The 16095-nt window shown below is 35.5% G+C and overlaps 1 protein-coding gene across 7 annotated transcripts in view; it reads left to right on the plus strand.

Moving 5' to 3' along the window:
• The window catches only part of LOC106878231 (UPF0669 protein C6orf120 homolog), a 39611-nt gene extending 28619 nt beyond the window's left edge, over positions 1–10992 (plus strand). For 6 of the 7 annotated variants that reach the window (XM_089359637.1, XM_014927392.3, XM_014927388.3 and 3 more), the window contains exons 2-4: positions 1477–1609; positions 5977–6063; positions 8797–10992. In XM_089359637.1, coding sequence (XP_089215763.1) covers positions 6042–6063; positions 8797–9473 — 699 coding nt within the window. In that variant the 5' untranslated portion in view covers positions 1477–1609; positions 5977–6041 and the 3' untranslated portion in view covers positions 9474–10992. Of the gene's footprint in view, positions 1–123; positions 217–1476; positions 1610–5976; positions 6064–8796 lie in introns of those variants that run through there. The other variant, XM_089359638.1, reaches the window with a different exon arrangement.
• Positions 10993–16095: the final 5103 nt, after the last annotated feature.

The raw sequence follows: 16095 nt of genomic DNA on the forward strand, positions 1-16095 counted from the left end.
AAATAATAGTAATTGTTGATTGTACTGGTGTTTTTCTTTCTTTATTTTTTTTTTTCATGCTATTAATAGATAAGTTAAGGTAAAACTGTATTGTTTTATGTTTCATTTGTTTCAACAGTTTGTGAAAATGCTTTTACTTGGCGGATAATTTACTGGGTGTTGGGGAATTTAATATCTCCACATCATTAAACACCAAAAACCTTGTCTTAAGCAGTAGTCAGTATTTTATGTTTTTTTTTTTTTTTGCTTGCTTTCCCATTGTCTTTCAAATATCTCTTATCTCATTTGTTGTGAATACCTCAACAGAACACTTCTAACCTGTAGTCAACAAATGAGCATGTATACCACTGTGTGATCACTTATTCTGTTGGAAATAGCAACTGAATATCTCTCAAATCATAACCTGTCATCTTAACCCTTTTGCTACCAACCTGGCTGAGACTATCCTCGGTTTCTATAATAAAAATCTGTTTTAAAGTGATTTAAATTAAAACCGTTCATCAAAATTTCACATTAATTTATGTTTCAAACACTACCTTAATGACAAAATTATTTTACTAAATTCGTTATTTTCAAAATTAATTTAAACAAAGGCAATGTATTTCATTAGAAATGTGGAAACAGACATGTTTTAAAAAAGGACAGAACATGAATTATGTAGCTCTAGGTATCTTTAACCCTTTAGCATTCAGATTATTCTATCAAATGTAATGCTTATTTATTCACATTGTTTTGAATCAATCATGCATTAACTCATAGCTTTAAGATTTCAATGATGTGACTGTTTAGTTTTAGAATGACTGTAAGATAGTTGTGAAAAGCCAGTTTGAACATAAAACAGGTAGAATATTTGGGCTGTATATGTCCAGTTTAAATACTAAAGAGTTAATATAATACAGCTATTATAACCATGTAATGTTATCTGATATAAACCAGTGGCAAAATGTATTCTGAGCATTATTTGTCATATGTCAAGTAACACTCCTCTCTTATACATACTATGGTATTGGTTAGATGAAATACAACCAACATTAATTATACATCATACCACTGAAGTAATTAATTTAGTAGATATAAACATGTTGTTTAGCCCCAGGACAGTCTTGACTGAGCAGACTTATTAAAGACACACAAGTGGTAAACATTTCGGCCTATATAAGATTACATTATCTAAAAAAAAACATAGGTCTACTCTAAGGTGGTAAGGTGTAATTTGAGGATTTGGCTGGTATTTCTAGTAAGCCAATGTAAATATGTTACAGTTATGTATTTGTTTTTCAAGATTCTTGAGGTGAAATCTTGAGTTGAAGCAAATATTGTTATACTTGGGGATGATCTAGTTGGCAAAATATGATCATCTCCAAGTAAAACAATACAATGTAAATATGCTTGTTTTAAAATAAAATTCTAAATTAATGAAAGCATGTACTGCACATATACTGCTCTGGTCTTAAACTTTGCCTTGTATCTTTCCAGTGTGATTTGAGAAAATATCTGACCTGAAAGAACTTCAACTTGTCTTATTTGTTAGCATGAGGGAAGTGACTATAATAAAATATTCTTATAAATATACGAAAATATCAAGACTACAGTAAAACTGACTGATCAAGTAAGTACAATGTTATTTGACAAAACCTTTAGTCTATAGTATTTTTTTGATGACCAGAGCTTCTTTTTTTTCCTTTCTTTTCCAAGCAAATCCATACTTTTCATGAACAGCACACACAAACGTGCAATGAAAGTACCTTTGTATGGTTGGTAGTCCTGTTGAATATGGCTGCCAAATCACCCTAAAATAAACTGTAGTATTTTGACACATTGGATAATGTAGTTCTAGATATACAAAGGAAAGGTCACATAATGTCAATAAGTTTGATTGCTGTGAGCAGAGGAAAGTCTAAAATTTTGCTTTTTTGTCCTTTAGGAAAGAATAGAGAAAGGCAAAGATGGCTGTAGGTACACAACAGTCCAACTTAGAAAAATATAAAAGTGTTGTTGGTCAGGAAGTAGGCACACAGTAATCAGGCAAAACAACATTCTATGAACTCCTTTTGGTTAATTGATGCTTATATTGTACAAGGTTTCCTACTGGTTAATTTGAATGGCATAGTCAAAGGAGGAAAGCCGGTATCTCAGTCCTTTTTCAGGGCCTTCAAGACTGAGGTAAGTTAACCTTAGACAGAAGACTTGGCCTCAAAATTTACAACAGTGTGGACTCCACAAAAAGCATACAAGAAACACATGAAACTCTGCAGCCGAAGCGACTTCAAACATACACTCAGTTTATGGGAAAGAATGCTTGAATGAAAAAACTTGCAGAAGATGGTTTGCAAAATTCAGAAATGGAGATTTCAGCCTTGAAGATGGAAATTGAACAGGACGTCCAGTTGAGTTTGATGATAAGCTCCTTGGCATTACTTGAAGAAAATCCTGCATTATCAGTTGGCAATAAAGCTTAGTTCAAACCATACAACTGTTCATCGTCATCTTCGACAACTTCCTAAAGTTGGAAAATGGGTGCCTCATGAATTGTCCAAAAGCAACCATAAATCCCGAGTTGACATCTGCTCTTCTCTCCATTCTCGCAAACTCATTTCACCCTTTTTGGATAGACTTGTGACTGGTGGCAAAAGAATAGATCTTCTATCGAAATGTTAAACGTCGTAAACAGTGGCTTGGTAAAAGGGAAGAAGCTCAACCACAACTGAGGAGGGAACTTCATGAGAAAAAGATTCTTCTCTCTATCTGGTGGGATTGCAAAGGAGTAATTCACTTTGAATTGTTACCACCTAATGCAACAATCAATGCTCACGTCTACTGTCAGCAATTAGAGCGTTTGAACCAAGCTTTGAAGAAAAAAAGACCTGCTTTAGTGAATCAAAAAGGAGTGATGTTTCATCAGGACAATGTGTGACCCACACTGCAAAGATCACGTCACAGAAGATCGAAGAGCTTGGTTGGGACCTTGCTCCTTCAGACAACCATTTGTTTCGTAGTTTACAGAATCATTTGGGGGACATAACTTTCGCAAGTCAGGAGGAGGTCGAAACTGACACTTCAGAGTTCTTCGCTATGAAACCAAAAGAGTTTTACATTAATGAGATTGAAAAGTTTGTAAATAGATGGAAGGAAGTCATAGACAATCAGGGAAAGTACATTGATGATTAAATTTCAATTAAATATAACATTTGATCACTTGTTTTCTTTATTCAAAATTCGGACAGAACTTATGGGATGACCTGATATATATATATATATATAGATATATAATAATATTAGGGACAAAATCCAAAATTACAGGTAAAAAACTCAATTAAAATCAATTTATAAAAAAATTAATATTAAATTGAGCCTTATAGATAAAGTATATATAAAAATATATAGTTTTAGGGAAAATAACCAATTTTCAAGAACTCATCGATGAAAATCCACTATCACATATAGAAAAATTAATAATTAAAAGCACAATAAATGAGTATAATATAAAGTAAAGTAAATATCATAAGATAAATATAATAAAAAGATTACACGTGTTTCATAACCAATTTTCAAATAGAAAAGAAATTTAAATCGATTAAAATCAATTGAAATTATCGAAAATAAATTCTATTCAAAAATATAGCTACTCGTCAGATCGTAAGTAGAACAATAATTAGATATATATCTCAACCAACAATAAGTACCAAATGAATTAATATGAAATACTTATTATATAAAGATAGAAAAATTATTTAAAAAATATAATATCAAAATAATAACCATTCAATAATCATCCCTTCATCCATTATAATAACATGTATATTATATACAAAAAACATCTTACATAAATTAACATTGTTTTAAATTATCATTGTTTTAAATACAAGTTGAACAAAGTTTAAGTTTAAAATAATAATGAAGATAAAATTAGTACATATTTAACCGGTGTAATAGTTAAAGCTATACTATTTAAAGCTAAAGACGTTTATTTAGTTATAATTAAAGATCAATTGAATAATAGAAAAATACAAGATTATTTATTTCTACAAACGTAATAATAAAAAATATGAATGAAAAAATTATGAATGGAAAAATTTGTGGTATAAATTTGTCCCCCTGCAGGCAGTTTTTTCTTTTCTTTTCTATTTTTTTATAAGAAAGATCCTAGTTTTATGTGATGAGAGAGCATCACTGCACAATTTATCCAAAGAATGTACACGATGCAAATCAGTAGTCACAGAACTTCCAACCTTCTTTCCATCACTAATATTTTGGTAATTGAGGTTTGCGGGGGGGGGGGGGGGGGTTGCCTATAGGAAAGCTTCTGTTCACTTCAGTATTTGTCAAGCATTCATTGCTCTTAGTCTTTATATATCATAAAAAGCATGGATGGTACACAGATATTTTTCACTCATACCATGCCAATATACATGGTTATGTTAGTTAAGAAAGCAAATGTAAATACATATATTTTGAAAAAATTGGTGAAGGGAAAAAATTTTATGTGTATGTCAACACTTATTGATGCAGGATAAATTTTAGATGAATAACAAAAGTTATCCATGAACCTTACCTCCATCTTGCCAATATATGCTTTAGAAAGTAAATATAAATACATCATTTTTTTTTTTGAGAGAGACGGATGAAGAAGCACAATTGATATCGACTTCTCGTCGTCACTGTTATATCTGAACTGTTAGAATATCAAACGTTCCTGATGTTCTCTTTTACTCTCCAACTGTGTATCTTCAACAAGCACTCTATGATATCTCTATTCAATAATTCCTACGACCTATACCCCATGACTGCACATGTGACACTCTTCTCAGACTGTTCTGTGCATGCTCATTTATACTAACTAGTATAGCTCACTTAGCCAATCACGGGGTTGTACAGATTCCCCATACAACAGCATTGTTATATGAATGCCAACAGCTATTCATAATTGCATAATAAAGAAACTGAATATACCATTTTGTCTCTGTCATATTGCAAAGCCTTTGCTGGTACTGAGTTGCTACATTGTAGTGCACATCATTGTCTTCATTATTTAACATCCATGTTCTATGCTGCCATGGGTTGGAAGGTTTGATAGGATTCAGTGTGTCCAAGGACTGCATCAAGCTCCTATATATATATATATATATATATATATATTAAACACACACACACACACACATCATCATCATCATCATATATATGTAGGCTCAGATAGCCAATGTGGTTTAGAAATCCACTTTACAAACCATAGATTTGAGCCTTTTAGTACAGCACTTTGGGCAAGTGCCTTCTATTGTAGCCTCTTCAGGGTTACCAATATCTTATGGATGAAATGTGATAGATGGAAATTGTATGGAAGTCCATCTCATCTATCTATTATCCATCCATCAATCCACCAACCTGTCTACCTATCATTGCAGTTTGCACCCCAACCACGTGATTTTCAATTCGGTCCTACTGGCATAGTACCTTGGGTAAGTGTCTTGTACTGTTGCCCCAGGCCAACCAAAGTCTTGCGACTGGATTTGGTTGATGGAAACTAAAAGAAGCCTGTTGTGTATATACATCTTTATGTGTGTTTCAGTGTCACCTTGACATTGTATGACAATTGTAAATGAATGTCAACATCATACAAGCAATGTTCTTTGTTTCTAGACATCTATGAGAAACATATACAGCAATGGGGAAATATTAACCTTGCTTAGAAACAGGTGGTGGGGCTGCTGGCAACCAGGTTTGATAATTAATTTACATAATGTCTATTTCTGCTGTTTTGATTTGGCTTTTATTTGAGTTATTGTCTGTATAGCTGGATAACTTTTCTATCACTGACCACTTTACTATGGAATAGGAAAGTGGAGCTTCTTTTAGTTCAGACAAACTCATGCCATCATAACTGTGTGTTTTGCAAAGAGACAGCATTAACACACTGGCTCCGTCTTTACTCTTTCCCTCAAACCATTTAATTCATGAATTATTTAATTTTTTTCTTTTAAGATTTTCTCAAAGTTGGAAATGATTTGTTCAAGTACACAGTCCTGCCACACAAGATTAGAATAAATATGAACATCAATAAGTCAAATAGTAAGTTAGTTTTTGCTTTGTCTTGCAATGTTTCTTATCTTGCCACATTGTTGTTAAAGTGCTGAACTACCAGCTGAAGGGTTAGCGCTGTGGTTCTCAATCTGTTTGGTGGGGGTGGCAGGAGTAAAATTACTGTCACACTTCATCAATATCATCATCATCATCGTTTAACGTCCGCTTTCCATGCTAGCATAGGTTGGACGATTTGACTGAGGACTGGTGGACCAGATGGCTACACCAGGCTCCAATCTGATCTGGCAGAGTTTCTACAGCTGGATGCCCTTCCTAACGCCAACCACTCAGAGAGTATAGTGGGTGCTTTTACGTGTCACCCGCACGAAGGCCAGTCAGGCGGTACTGGCAACGGCCACGGTCAAAATGGTGTATTTTATGTGCCACCCGCACAAGAGCCAGAGCCATGTGGATAGTTATTAAAGACAGTAGGTTGTAAAGATAAAAATATAGAAAAATATTGTTTACCATGTTTTATTAATCATATTTCATCTTCATCATCATTATCAACATTTAATATCCGTTTTCCATGGGTTGTTAAGCTTGACAGGAACTGATAAGGCCAGGGTCCATACCAGGTTCCATAGTCTGTTTTGGCTTGGTTTCTATGGCTGGATGCTCTTCCTAATGCCAACCACTTTACATGATGCACTAGGCGCTTTTTACATGGCATCATCATCAGTGCTTTCCTTGTGGCACTAGCACCACTGCCCACACCACTACTTTTTATGTGAGACCTTGGTTTTAGGATTTCAATTCTGTTGTGGTGGGCGGGTCTTGCACTACATCTCTCAGGCCTCTGTCATCTCCTTCATCATCTCTCGGTCCTCTGTCATATGTATAACAAAATTATGGATGACAGGTTCTGCAAGATGCTCAAATATTACAATAAATTTTCTAAGATCCTAAATTATTTTAAAAATCCTTGGTGTAATCTAGATACTGCATGTGTTTCTCTGTTTGGGACCATCGGATTAGAGGTTCATATTCTAAAATTGCTATGCTTTATTTGTAATCAAAACATTTAACTGTCAACAGCCCATACCATCCAGTACTTAAGCAAGTACCACTACCATCAACTAAGTACCATTGACTGACTGTTTGGTAACCTATCAACTCAATGATATAATGTGATTGGCTGGATATTCAGTCAGGCAAACCAGTGTTAGTTTAACCCTTTTATTACCATATTTCTGTTGAAATATACACTGCTTTTGTTTTAATTAATTTTGAAAATAATGTGGAATGTATTAACCATTTAGCATTTAAACAGGCCATATTTGGCCCAACTGTTCACCCTGTATTATATCCCAACTGACCTGGTCTGACTTTTCACACCTATCTACAGTGATGTTCTAAAGAGAGAAAAATTGCATTATAGGTGCCAGCATGGCTGTGTGGTAAGAAGCTTGCTTCTCAACCACATGGTTCCGGGTTCAGTCCCACTGCGTGGTACCTTGGGATAGTCTTTTCTACTATAGCCTCAGGTTGACCAAAGCCTCGCGAGTGGATTTGGTAGACGGAAACTGAAAGAAGCCCTTCATATATATATATATGTGTGTGTGTGTCTCTGTGTCTGTGTTCATCCACCACCACCGCTTGACAACTGGTGGTGATGTGTTTACATCAGTTTGGCAAAAGAGACTGATAGAATAAGTACTAGGCTTTAAAAAGCAAGTCCTGGGGTTGGTTTGTTTAACTAAAACCTTTCAAGGCAGTGCTCCAGCATGGCTGCAGTCAAATGACTGAAATAAATAATTGAAAGATTATTGAAATCTCAAAGCTGCGACGATACTGCATTATTAATTGAAAACAGTGTGAATAAATTAGTATTACATTTGACAGAGTAATCTTAATGGTAAAGGGTTGATATAACTTTGTTGTTATTAAACTGATGTTTGAAATATTAACATGAAATTTTGATGGAAGGTTTTTGATTTAGGTCTCTTTAAAACAGAGAATTTGTATATCAGAATCAAGGGCAGTTAATTCAATTTTTTTTACAGAGGCTAACCATCTCTCATTCTCCCATACACTCTTGCAACCTCTACTCATCCTCATTTCTTGTTCTCCTGCTCTCCACTCACTTCTATCCACTCTCGTATCTTGAGGGTTCGCCTTGATATTTAGATTGATTGTTTTAATTGTAGATGCACCTATGGCTGTGTAATTATGTCGCTTGCTTCATGAGCATTTGGTTATGGTTTCAGTCACACTCTGTAACACTTTGGGCAAGTGTCTTCTGTTATGGCTCTGGTCCATCCAAAGTCTTATGGATGAATTAGCTTTACAGAAACTGAAAGAAGTTTTTGGCATGTGAGTGTGTGTGTGTGTCAGAGAAAGAGAGAATGAGAAGGAGAATGTATGTGTGCGTGTTCTTATATTTTTGTCTTGACATCATGTACCAGTTGTAAATGAATGTTACCATCATACCAGTGATGTTGTTTATTTGCAATCTTCCATGAAGGTGTCTTGTCATTGTGCTGTTTGTGTCCAAAGGACGAGGAGAATATATTATCTTACTTGAGAATAGGTGAGTGTTTGTAACTGGAAGAGCATCCAGCTGTAGAAAATCTGTGAAAAGTGGATATTGAAACAATGATAAAGATGGTGAATTTTTGTAAATCTAAAAAAGAAAGTGTGTTTTTGCTTTTCTTTTTATTTTCTGTCCTCTTTTTTTTTGGTAAATTGTTAAAAAAAACTTTTTCGTTTCTTCTCCAGATTGCCTGTTGCTGTTATTCCCACAGCCAACCCAGTACATTTTTGACTGGTGGTGGCCAGACCGAATGAAATTCCTGATAATTTTATTGCTAATCCTCTCTGTGAAGTTACCATGTGCCAATGGGGAGCACCTGCTGTACAAGTTAAAAGGAAGTGTTGGAGGCAAAAACCTCACACACCACCACATGAAGTGGGCGGGACGGATCCGAGTGTTGCTTGTGTCTCTGGCAGGGGATGCTGACCTGTATGTTTCAGACAAAACAACCAAGCCAAACCCTGACAACTTTGAGCTCTACTCAGCCACTTGTGGTCAAGAAGCAGTGGACATACCGGCACAATTCAAACGGCCAGTCAGCATCGGAGTATTTGGTTATCCTTTGCTGGAAAAGTCTCGCTATGAACTGACCTTTATTCATTTAACTGACAACGATGAGCCAGATGAATACGAGAGAATGGCTGCTAAGGAACGCTATGTTCCTCCTGAGTATGAACCAGAGGAGTTCAACTCCATTCCTTCCCGGTCAGAAGATTCACAGCCAAAAACTCAAAAAATCAGAGACACACAACATGACAATGATGGTTATGAAAGATGGGAAAAGGAGGAAGAAGATGTAGAGTCCTTCATCTGGGCTCTCTTTATTTATGTTCTCAAATTTATTTTCGATATTTTGTTATAACACCAACTGTAAGACAGGTAGCAAACAATGCAAGAAGTTGTGCAGATGAAAACAAGGAAAAAATAAAGTAGAAGATATGCTACTGTAACAGCAAAATTTTATTTGGTTCTATTGAAAAATAAATGGCAGAAGGGAAAAAGAACAACTCTGAAGTGGGGGGAAAAAATGCATGGAAAGAAAGAAAACAGAAAAATCTATTGAATTCACAATGTATTTATAGAGCTGGTTATTCAAAACATAATGGTGACGGAGGTATTTATGCAGAAGTGGTTATGATGACAAAAATATGTGTGTTGGTCTTTCAATGTGTGTGAGACATGGCTTTTGGAAATATCATGTGACAGTACTGTATTGTTTCAACAACAAACATAGTATTTTTTTTTTCTTGATTGTCTCTCTCACTACCAGTGTTGATGGTCAGTCTTAACATAAGACATGACAACATCTCACCTGTTAGTTTTGTCATTAGACAAGCAGAAGTATCTGTTATTTTGGCCAGCAGGTAGACATATGACATTATTGGTCAGTTTGGGCATCAAACAGAGAATGTCATTGCTTGCTCTAGCCATCAGATAACATTACTGTCCAGTACGACCATCAGACATGATGCTGTACTTTCTAAACTGTAAATATAAAACAGAGATAATGTTTTAATTACATTACTGTAACCAGCAGGCATGGCTGTGCTTAAAAAGTTTGCTTTGCATCCATGTACTTCTGGGTTTGTTTCCACTGCATGACACCTTGGACAAGTGCCTCCTACCATGGTCTTGGGTTGACCAATAACCTCTTTGTGGAATTTGGTAGATGGAGACTGTGTGGAAGTCCTCCATATGTGTGTGTGTATATGTGTGAGTATGTTTATGTAAGTATATTTTATGCCAATGTGTATCAGTGAAAAAAAAGATTTGCAATATTTGTTTTGTATTGAGTTACAAAATCTCCCTTGTTACTTGTCAGCAGAAATACAATGAACCAAAAATTTCGATCATTGTTGTTCAGTAATACAATATAAAATAAAATAAAATAAGCTATTTTGTAGCTCCTACTGTTGGTCAGTGAATATAGCTTTTGGTTGGAGGGAATTGTCACAGGCCAAGAAACCATCACTGCCAGCTGTTTTACACACACATACACAAACATGCACGCACACACACACACACACACTTGCACATATATACACACACGTATATATGTGTATCTATTCATACAATTTATGAAGACATTCATTACACCTTATACTACATCCATACACAAGTTTATATGGAAAGATATGTTTGTACATTTGGATAGACATATATGTTGTGAGTACTACATACAGACACAGATAAAATAAGTCTTAAATGATATACAGATACAGTTCATACACAGAAATACATTCATTTTTTACTTACTCATAGCAATAACTAATTATATGCTGTGTTGAAAGTTGTCTTTCATTTTTATCAAAAATAATATTACGCTTTTTAACAACTTCTAATGATGGTATTATTGAATTTTCTTTCAGACCCCTTGTAAATCATGTCTTTTGTTGTTTTTTTTTCTTTTTCTTTGTTTCTTTTTGTGGATGGGACACCCAGTAGAGCATTGGACAAAATACCTTGTTCTGTTTCATATCTGAGCTCTGAGTTGATATCCTACTTGGGCCAACTTTACATTTCAGTATTCTATGGCCAATGAAAATAAGTACCGGTCAAGTACTGAAGCTGAGATAACTGACAACACCCTTCAAGGTGATGCCCAAGCATGGCCACCACAGCTTAATGACTGAAACCAGTGAAATAATAAAAGAATATATTTTTAAAGGTCACAGCTGAGATTGTCCTAGCTGATGGTTTTATTGTTTGCAAAACACCAATGTTGAACTACATAACTTGGCACTTATGGTTTTGTGCATTTAGCTCTAAATGAAATACTTTGGTTACAGGAATGAATAAATACTGTAGTATAACTACAGCTTTAATAGATACTGCAGTGTGGTTACAGCTTTGAATAGATAACTGTAGTGTGATTACATTGTAAACAACAAGAACAGTGGATGATTGACAAATGTTTCGTGCTCTTGCAGTGCTCACTCCAAGTTATTTGTCTTCATTCTCCTTTGCAGCTAAAAACCAAGAAACATAGTATTCATTCAGAGGTGGAATTCCACTTGGCACACCTCATATAACTCTTTGTAACATTTTTCCTTTGAAATTCTTAGAAAATTTTTGAATATTTGTATTCTACATGCAGAAATTCATATGATTATGGAAAAAAAAAAATTTTTTTAATCAGTTTCAGATATGGACAGTCTGGACTTTTTGCTTAAATCCCAGCAATAGACCATTAAATGTGTTTATGGGGAAGAAAGATATTGAAAAACATCAATATGTCAGAGTGACAAAGAAATGAGTAGGGTATCAGGTGGTCATGAGATGTGCCTAAAAATAACAGCTAAATAACCCTTAAATCACACTTTTTTTTTTTGCTTTATCATATAAATTCTCATGTGTAGAACACAAATTCACGAAGATTTTCTGAAAATTACGAAAAATAAAAATGTCATGAGGGGTTATATGGGTTACTTAAACCAGAATTCCGCCCATTCAGATATCCAGAGATTTTTATATCATTTGGATCATCTGAAGTTCAGGCTCCCAATACCTTTAAGTTAAGGCAATAGCATACAGCAGCAACAATACTGCTCATAATTATTTTTCTTTGCTTCTTGTGTTTGTGTAAAAGAATTTTTACTCCCACATTATATCTTTCCACCATGAACACTTCCAGCTTTTTCTCTTATTTTTGAATTCTGAAATATTGTTTGTGTGTGTGTGTGAACTAGTGGCCATTGTTCTACACTGCCTAATTCTTAAACTTAGACACCTGGTTTAACACCATTATTTAGCCCTGCATACTTTTAGCAGTGTCAATTTCTATGGTTTCAGGATAACTCTTTATTTATGATTTATATTACTTTCTTTATTATCACCATACTCAGTGCCCATGAAATAAAATCCTGGCACCTATTCTTCTTCCAAAACTTTTTGTTACCACATTTCTGGTGTAACAAAACTGACTTTGTTTCAATTAAATTTTGTCATGAAGCTGGGGTATGGAACATAAATTAACATGAAATGTTGATGTAAAGTTTTAATTTAGATCACTTTATCATTTTGTTATCATATTTCTGATGAAACTTTGTTTCAATTAATTTTGAAAATAATCAAGAATTTATTAAAATCTCTTTATCAGTATAAGCTGGTGTTTGGAACATAAATTAACATGAAATTTTGGTGGGAGGTTTTAATTTAGATCATTTTAAGATGAAGTTTCAAAGTGGTTGGCATTAAGAAGAGCATCCAGCCATGGAAACCATGTCAAATTAGACTGGAGCCTGGTGCAGCCCTCAGCTTACCAGCCCTAGTCAAACTGTCCAACCCATGGACAACAGATGTTCAATGATGATGATGAAATTTTGTTTCATAAAACCAGGGTCATTTCCAGGTGAGTTGATGTCAAAAGAGTTAATAAACTATAAAAAAGAAGTTGAAATATGATCTATGTGATGGAATGGAGACTCCTCTCTCTTTCTAAGTTCTTCTCCTCTTCCTGTTGTGTAATTTACATTACAAAATCTATATAAATGGTCCCTAAGTCTTAGATACAAAAGCCTAGCAGAAGATGTCAGGATGATGAGACAGTGGTGAGGTTCCACAAAGATTTCATTGGAATGCGTACCTCATAAGTCTACATATGGTACCATCATGGTGCTATGAATTTTTGAAAGGTGCTCAGGCACAATGTCTAAAGTCAAAACAGTGTCATTGAGATGAAACGAAGAAAATGTATATTTAAAAAAAAAAAATCTTTGAAGATAGTCTTTATTAGAATTTAGGGATTTCACAATTGTAAGTATACATGGGAATATGTGTGTGTGTATATGCCTATTTCTCTCTCTACTTGCTTATCTCTCATCATCATTATTGTCATTTAATGTCCATGTTCCATGCTGATAAAGGTTGGACAGTTTGACAGGATCTGATGAGCCCAAGGACTACGTTGTTCTCCAGTGTTTGCTTTGGCATGTTTTCTATGGTTGTATGCCCTTCCTAATACCAACCAATTTGTAATATGTACAGGGTAGTTTCTTCATGCCACTAGCAAAAGTGAGATCAGCATGCAGCTTGCAAGACCACAAACCTCCATGGGATGGTCAGCTTAATGCTGGTAGGGGAGGGAGGGGTGGATGAGGAGTTAAAGTAAGAGAAAGGTGGGTGCACAACAGGTTTTTGTTGTAGAAGAGTTATGTAGCTACTCAGATTTAGGTGAAGGTAGGTGAGAATGATTGATAAGGGTTGCAGTGTGATAGTGGTGAGGAAGTGTCCAGGTGGCTCTTCAAGTTATGAGAGTAGGAGTTAATGGGGACAAGTACTTGGAGTGTGGGTGGTTGGGATTTCAAGAATGTATGGGAGAGGAGGCAGGTAATTAAGGATGTAGGAAGGGGTGGGAGATATCAGTGTTAGGAAAGGTAAAGGGATTACAGGAAAGTTTACCAAGAAAATATATCCATAGTATCTCACCATTAATAGTTAAGTACTATTTTATTAAAAGAAAAAAAATGTTGAACTTTTTCTGCAGTGAATTGATGATGGTGAACTTACCAGACATGGTGGATGAGAGCAGCAGGATTGTAACAATAACACAGTTGTCAGAGAGGAGGATGAAAGAGAGATAATATGTGGCTTGGTAAGTTGCAGGAATAGGTGATGAGAAAGAGATGTAGGTTTAGTGTACAAGGAGAGAGAATTGGGTTTCAGTGAGGCAGAATGAATCAATATAATGTAGGTGGAGAGAATATCAATGGCTAACTAGTGAAATGGCTTTAGGTATTAAGGAAAAACTGAAGTGAAGATGATGGGTGTCTTGAGGAGGAGGAGATTGAGCAAGGGATTTACAATGAATTTGTGCATATATACATACAGTTCCTCCAGAGCTCAATTTTGTTAAAGTCGGTGAGTCTTCTTGCGGACCATCTCTTGCCAGTCATTACTGCCCTTTGTCATCACCTTTGTGAGGCTCAAGGTCTTGAGATCAGCTATCACCACCTTGTCTCATGACTTCCTGGGTCTCCTTCCATTAGATCCAGCCACATTGATTGGCACTTGTTTATAAAAGCTGTCTTCACCCATATGCGTCACATGTCCATACAAGTGCAGTCTTCTTTTATGCTGAGTTTTTCTCTCAGTATGTTATATTATTCACACTCACAGTGTGTGTATACATTGATAGATAGATATCTGCCTGTATACATAGACGTATATAGAAATATCTATGTCTATGATGATTTCAAATTTTGACACAAGGCCAGAAATTTTGGGGAATGAGGCAAGTCGATTACATCAACTCTAAAAGGATGAAAGGCAAAATCGACCTCAGTGGAATTTGAACGCAAGACATAAGACGGACCAAATGCTACTAAGCATTTTGCCTGATGAGCTAATGATTCTGTCAGCTCATCACCTTATCATCTATGTATATAATATAAGTTTGTAATGTACATTGCACACATCTTGTGACACAGAAATACTGGGTGCTTGTCAAAAGTGATACAGCAGTGTTGATGACAATAAGTATAAAGATCTAGAAATTGAAATAAGTAGGATGTGGCACCTGAAGACAGAAACAATGCCAGTTGTGATTAGATCACTAGGGGTCATAAAAGAAACAGTCAGTGATTACCTTGGAAAAATCTTGGGCAAACCTAACATAAGAAATCCAAAAACTTGTATTAAACGATATGGTTCACATTCAATGTAAGTTTGTGTCCTTGTAATCTATATTCTCGAAACCTTTGTGTTTTTATTTTATTTTTTGTAAGGGAGCTATGTGTTTAAATTCAACAAGACCAGCCTGCCCTATGTAACTGGTTGCCACTCAGTAATTATTTGTTTTCTTGGCAATATCAAACGGAAAAAATAGGAATAACCTGATGAATCTCTGTTAGTTTCCATAAGCTTTCCAATTGTTCAATTAACTTAGTTAATCTAGTCATTAAATTAACATGTATGTGGCTGAGTATTCCACTAACAGAAGTAGTCTTAATGTAATTTTCAGGCTTAATCAGTATGTGGGTGCATGGTAAGAAGCTTGATTCCCAACCACATTGTTTTGGGTTCAGTCCCACTGCGTGGTACCTTGGGCAAGTGTCTTCTATTATAGCCTCAGGCCAACTAAAGCCTTGTAAGTGGATTTGGAGGACGAAACCGAATTAAGCCCATCATATATATATCATCATCATCTTTTAACGTCCGTTTTCCAGGCTGGCATGGGTTGGACGGTTTGACCAAGGATGGCAAGCCAGTAGGCTGCACCAGGCTCCAATCTGATCTGGCAAGGTTTCTACAGCTGAATGCCCTTCCTAACACCAACCACTCCAAAAGTGTAATGGGTGCTTTTTACATGCCACTGGCATTGACCACATTTGGATGATGTTTTTTACGTGCCACTGGCATCGACCATGTTCGGGTGGTGTTTTTTATGTGCTGCCAGTCAGGCGGCACTGGAATTGACCCACACTTGAATGGTGCTTATTACGTGCCACCAGCACAGATGCTAGTCAGGCGGTGTCTGTGGTCCC

The sequence above is a fragment of the Octopus bimaculoides genome, chromosome 11 (genome assembly GCF_046866305.1).
Source record: "Octopus bimaculoides isolate indiv1 chromosome 11, ASM4686630v1, whole genome shotgun sequence".
Taxonomy (NCBI): Eukaryota; Metazoa; Mollusca; class Cephalopoda; order Octopoda; family Octopodidae; genus Octopus; species Octopus bimaculoides.